This window comes from Physcomitrium patens, chromosome 1 (assembly GCF_059467195.1).
Source record: "Physcomitrium patens ecotype Gransden chromosome 1, ASM5946719v1, whole genome shotgun sequence".
Classification (NCBI taxonomy): Eukaryota; Viridiplantae; Streptophyta; class Bryopsida; order Funariales; family Funariaceae; genus Physcomitrium; species Physcomitrium patens.
Window position 1 is genome coordinate 6,561,927 of NC_143410.1, and position 5,482 is coordinate 6,567,408.

The window sequence follows — 5,482 nt, forward strand, 5'->3', positions numbered from 1 at the left end:
CCATTACTGCTCCAGAAAGTCTAGTACATGCTTGCAGAATTTTTATCCCAACCGCAATTTATGAGATTAGGATACGTCCATCACGCGGCTGCCAGCGCAGTGGAATTTGTAGCACTAATCAATGATGGTAGCTTTCGGAATGAATTGGATCAGCTAGTTTTAGGACACGCTTCCGCCCAGGCACAATTTGAAAAGATTGTATAGCTTGGAAGTGGAGCGAATGGAACAAGGTAGTCGAGTTTGAGACAGTAAGAGAGATTCTCTGGAGTTCGTCGGTAGCGCGATTTGAAGTTTCAGTTCCAGAAATCAGGTATACAGTGCTTCTGGCCATTTCGAGTTTAATACAGTGAAGAGGGTCCAACCAACTGAGAGACCTGGGCCAGGGCTAAAGTCGTAAACCTGGAAGGCTTGCGAGCCAATGGTGTCAAGCACAAGCATCTGCGTATGCATGGTTGGGCCCCGTCGACATCGGTGTCTCTCTATCGTGAATATGCTACTGCAGTCGTTCGACGCAGTGAACATAGTAGCACGCACGGCTTATTAGTTTTAGCTTTTTATTTACCGACAGAGGCGCTGAAGGAGCTGCAATTGAAGGTGACATCAATCGTATTTCTGCAGAGCACGTTCTGGTAATACTACAAGTTTTTATTTTATACTCTTTTCTGCTTCTGCTGTAGTGAATGTGAAGAATTTTAAAATAATTTTCATACAGCAGTAATACTAGCAAAAATAATGATAATAATACGATTGCTAATAATAATATGGATAGTTCAAGTAAATAAATTTATAATTCCTGAATATAACTCTAGCTGTGCTTTATTGAAAAATTGGGTGTAGTATAAGCACTGCGAAATCGTACACCATGCCGCCTTCGAACCATTGTTTCAGTCGTTTATCTGAACTTTTCTTATCATGTGTAACAATGCAGGTCGAACTTGTGGCTATGACTACTAATTTGACAATAGCGAAGGATCGAACATGGTGTTACGTGCATGAAATAGTCGTCCAGAAATATCACTTGATTTGGACAAGGAATCTGAGTTACATTTTTCTAGAAGTTTATGATTTCAGACTAATTACCTTGCAGACAGCATGAAGGAAAAGCAAAAGAGGGTGAATGTGATAGACCCGCCTCTACAATTTGCAAGTCGAATAGAAGACAATGGAAATCACGAGTACTTATGATGATGATGCTATCTTGCAGGTTTATCAAGTTGGGGATGACAACGGTTGGCCCTCTGTTGGACAGTAATCAGAAGCACTTGTGAAGGAAAAGCATGTCTTGCGGCTTGAGCCTCATTGGTTTCTTATGTCCAACGGTAATGCATCCAATCAGTAGTGTAAGTTTGAGTGCGGAGTAATTCTCTTGATGTCGTTGAATTTATGTGCGCGAAGCAGTTTCAGATTTTCATGGAGATAATGTTTAGTCGACTAAAATATCCTCTGGTTTTCCAACTATTCCAGATTCTGCAGAAAAGTTGCATTTGAATAGTGCATCCTTGCAGACTCAGCCTCGTGATGTATGATCAGCAGCAAGGCATGCAGAGTTTCAGCACTGGATATGTGTTCCCCGACCGGTTAGAGCAACAGAGCAAAATGCGTGAACCAGTCGGTGACGATTTCTTCTTCAATCGTGATCATGGTTCCAGTGGTTCTTTCTTGAGAAAACCACAGCCATTATGTCGTATGGTCGGCTACAATGTTACCCACCTTAACTGCCTACCCTGCTTTCCGCAGCAGCAGAGCCAGACACCTCCTCTACCACTCATCGATCGGGATATTCAGCCAGGGAGAAGGACCTCATGTGGTGATTTTCTAAGTGCCGAATCGACCTTCCGATTTCCACCACAAATGCAAAATGCCAACAACGTTGTTCCAGGTTCCCTGGAACTGAACCAAGGCGTAACTCTGGGACACAGAGCGTTGTCGTTTGTGCGTGGTGATCCCCCCATGGAACAGGCATCTAAACAAGCTGATGATCAAATGGCAGATTTCAAGGTGACGTGTTTCGTTCACGAACAGGATGGATCCGACTTAAGGCAGACCTGGTGCCAACCATCTGATCAAGTCATCACGAATTTGCCGAGCTCTGGCCCGGCTCAAGCATCTCGACATCACTGCCTAGGTCCTGCCCCGAAACGAACATATCCCTACTCAACGACAACCTTTGAATCCGGTGGAGAGAGTAATCGGCCTGCACACCACATTTCAACCAGTGGTAGGCGAAGGGAACTTGCGCCGAAGAAAGGCAGAAGACACATGATTCCGAAGAGAACCGCTCAAGCCGTGCTCAGCAATGTAGTCTCGCAACGTAAGAGTCATATCTGGTCAGAGAGGCAGCGACGCCGCTCCATGAACCAATTATACACAACTATGCGAGCGCTACTCCCTCACCAGTCTGTCAAAGTGAGACTTCAACTCCTTGCACCCTTAACAAGTTGGCTGTTAGGCTTTCAAGACATTGAAGTGAATCAGAAATCCATGCGATCATCCTTAGAGTTATATTCAGTGTCGAATCTCGAGCTCGCACATGGTCTAATGACTGAGTGCGGAGCGTTTTCTTTGTGGGTTGCAGACCGACAAGTCCACCGTTGTTTTGGACATCGTAAATTACATCCGAACTCTGCAAGCGGAGCTGGAAATGCTCTCGAGGCGACGCGACCGACTGGTTACGACACGCAACTTGCACCAGAAATCTTCCCAAGCGTTTTCAGCCCATGGCCTCACTTGTGTGGATCACACGAGTGATGCCTCTGTACTGACGGCTGTGACCACCTTACCTCCGCCGGGCAGCGCTTCCTGCCTGGCCTCTTTCCTGGGCAACAACGTGGCCATCCATATCTGCGGTCACCACCTCTTTGTCACCATCACTGCTCCTGCCCAGCTATGCCTCCTAACACACATCATTGCGACTCTCGATAGCTACAACTTAAACGTGTTAAGTATTGCCGTTAACTCCCGGGACAACACAACCGCATACTCCCTATCAGTGGAGGTAAATATTATTTTTTATTTCAAGAGAAGTCATTGTGTTTGCTGAATGTAAATTGTAATAGAAGCGTCGTGGCTAATTGTGCAAAATAACGTTTGAATTCGAACGACAGGCAAGTCAGGTTGCGGAGGCTATAGGTGACGATCTGCACACAGCTCTGCAGATTGTTATCAACAATTTCTCGTCCAGCGAAATCGAAGCAGCGTGACAGATTTTCTCGTTCCATTCACTATGCTTTTGACGCAAGAATTGGCCAAAGAGGCAAAAGTGTTGCGGACTGAATACTGGATCATATCTGGAACCTCGAACCGGATGAGATGTGGTGTGTTCTCCAGTCTAACGTTACAGTGTCCATGCGACTGGATTACGGAAGCACTTGCATAAGTTATCTTATTGGAAATAGAACAATTGTATTTCAGATACGAGGTTTCCAGGGAGTGTCTAGAAACTCTTCTAGCTCAAACAGAAATTCATGCGTGTGATGAATGTAGTGTCGAGTAAACAGATACACGCATCAGTAATTTCCCTCTACAGGAAATTCAGTGTGCATGGAAATGGCTCCAACATCTTCTGAAATTAAGTGTTCCAATCTGAGGACGCAAAACTACGCAAGTGTAAAGTTCTGATTAAATCGCTAGGATTTTGTGTGTTTAAAATTATGTAACAACAGCTTGAATGTACTGCTTCAGGCTAAATCTGTTGGAATAACCCTGTTCTCAGTATCAAGGGACAATTCAGTTAGCGCTGACGTGGTCTTAGGGTAAACTAATTATAGCCTATGGCTAGTATAAACGAGAGTCCTCGAGGAGCTCAGTGTCTGTGTGTGTGATTCTACACAGTATCACCGTGAGTTCCCGGTGCTATTGGATTCAATATATTTCCATTTTTTCATGGTGTCAGCTGGTTCTCCTCCTGACATCCCATTCGTGCACTTCTGGGCATGAGCTCAGATTCAGAGCTTCCAGAACCTGCCTCACCTAGGACTGCTACACCTGCCTTGCAATCTGACTCGATACCAGCAGATCCATTGCAGGTAACCACCTCTCCTCATTCATTCTTTCCTCGTACCATTGCTAGCGATGCCAATCTCATCCCCGTTGAATGTAGGCTCACAGGTGAAGAAAACTATAGTATCTGGAGCTTTATAATAGAACATGTCTTGAGGAGGGAGGGACTATGGCGCTACATCAAAGAAGAGTGGCCCTCAGTCGTGAGACAATCACCAAAAGAGCGAAGCAATCGGTAGAGCACCAAGGTAATCCTCACCCTTTCTCTGCATCTCAGTTTGTTCACGGAGATCAAATCAGAATGCTACCTTCACTCTCTGTAGGAAGTTCTAAAAACCATGATGGTTTCCACTAACCAATTTAGCAAGAATGACCTCCTGAACCGTCTATTCAACACACGGTTATTCCTAGACATCGGTATGAAGGACTTCTTGTGCAGACCTAGTTGATAAACTCACATAAGTACAAGTGGAGTGGACTGACTATATACTGACCTTGGTCCTTAATGCTCTACCTCATTAATATAATAGATACATAGAATTACTTATGATGCAACAAAGACTTCTCATACTTTGACAGCTTGAGCCCTACTTCTTAGTATCATAGACATATATATATATATACCTAGATAAGAAGTGCTAGGTAGAAGGTAAATATAGATAGATTTGATAATATTTTTTGGTAATGCTTCTTAGAAGCTTCATAGATGTGTATTTGATTTTATACATGTTTATAGTTGATTGATAGGTTAGAAACTAAGCCAACAAGTTAGCCATGTGTTGTACATGTGGATAGCTTGTCGTACAAGCTAATAATATGGTACTCATATAGGAAACCTATTTTTATAAGTTAAGACACATATCTTGTAAATTGAACATGTGTTGGAGGTCGTATTGGATGTCACTGCATAGCTTTTAGTTAATAATATATATAGAGGCAAGAGTGAAGCCTTCTTTATCCTTTTTAATGCTTTTTTAGTCCTTAATCTTATTTTAAGTCTTTTTAGTCTTCTTGTCTTTGACAATAGCCATTCTAATTTTAATATTGTATTAATTTTGAATAAATATCTATTCTTTTTGTATTATATATGAGTTTATTGAGTTTTTGATTCTTTGAAATTCATATCCTTAATAGTTTGATAAGACTACTAACTTATTATTTTTATCTTATTTTTAGAAGTGAATAGACTATTTCACTTTTTTTTATTGTATTTTGAAGGTTGTAGACTATCTACCTTCAATCTAACATTTTAGTTTCATAATAATAATTTTTTTCTTAAAAAAAGTGAACTACCTCTCTTTTTCAAAATTTTCATTTGATATTAGAGATTGTAGAGTCATATGATAACATAATCACATGGTAAAAAATAAAAATATAGATTTTTTTATAAAAAATCTTGGTAGAAAGATGTAGTAGAAAAATAAAGATGAATGATAGGAAGATGGTTAATTTTTTAATCTTAATATTATCTTTTATAGAAGAA

At 41.4% G+C, this 5,482-nt stretch overlaps 1 protein-coding gene across 2 annotated transcripts; it reads left to right on the forward strand.

The window, feature by feature from the left end:
* The first annotated feature begins 774 nt into the window (after nt 1–774).
* On the forward strand, nt 775–4,147 carry LOC112281865 (uncharacterized). 2 transcript variants are annotated; one of them, XM_024518836.3, is made up of 4 exons: nt 775–1,319; nt 1,465–2,406; nt 2,576–2,995; nt 3,105–4,147. In XM_024518836.3, exons 2-4 carry the CDS (start codon nt 1,519–1,521, stop codon nt 3,198–3,200), a joined length of 1,404 nt encoding a protein of 467 aa, XP_024374604.1. In that variant the 5' UTR covers nt 775–1,319; nt 1,465–1,518; the 3' UTR covers nt 3,201–4,147. The 2 variants fall into 2 exon arrangements, with proteins under 2 accessions (XP_024374604.1, XP_073389342.1); XM_073533241.2 differs by lacking the exon at nt 775–1,319 and having other exon boundaries at nt 1,338–2,406.
* Nucleotides 4,148–5,482: the final 1,335 nt, after the last annotated feature.

Bases quoted from the DNA above. Each gene is read 5' to 3' on its own strand.
- LOC112281865 (XM_024518836.3), top strand. From the start codon at position 1,519: ATGTATGATCAGCAGCAAGGCATGCAGAGTTTCAGCACTGGATATGTG. The intron at 2,407-2,575 runs GTGAGACTTCAA...TGTGGGTTGCAG, and splicing joins TCCCTCACCAGTCTGTCAAA to ACCGACAAGTCCACCGTTGT. The intron at 2,996-3,104 runs GTAAATATTATT...TTCGAACGACAG, and splicing joins CATACTCCCTATCAGTGGAG to GCAAGTCAGGTTGCGGAGGC.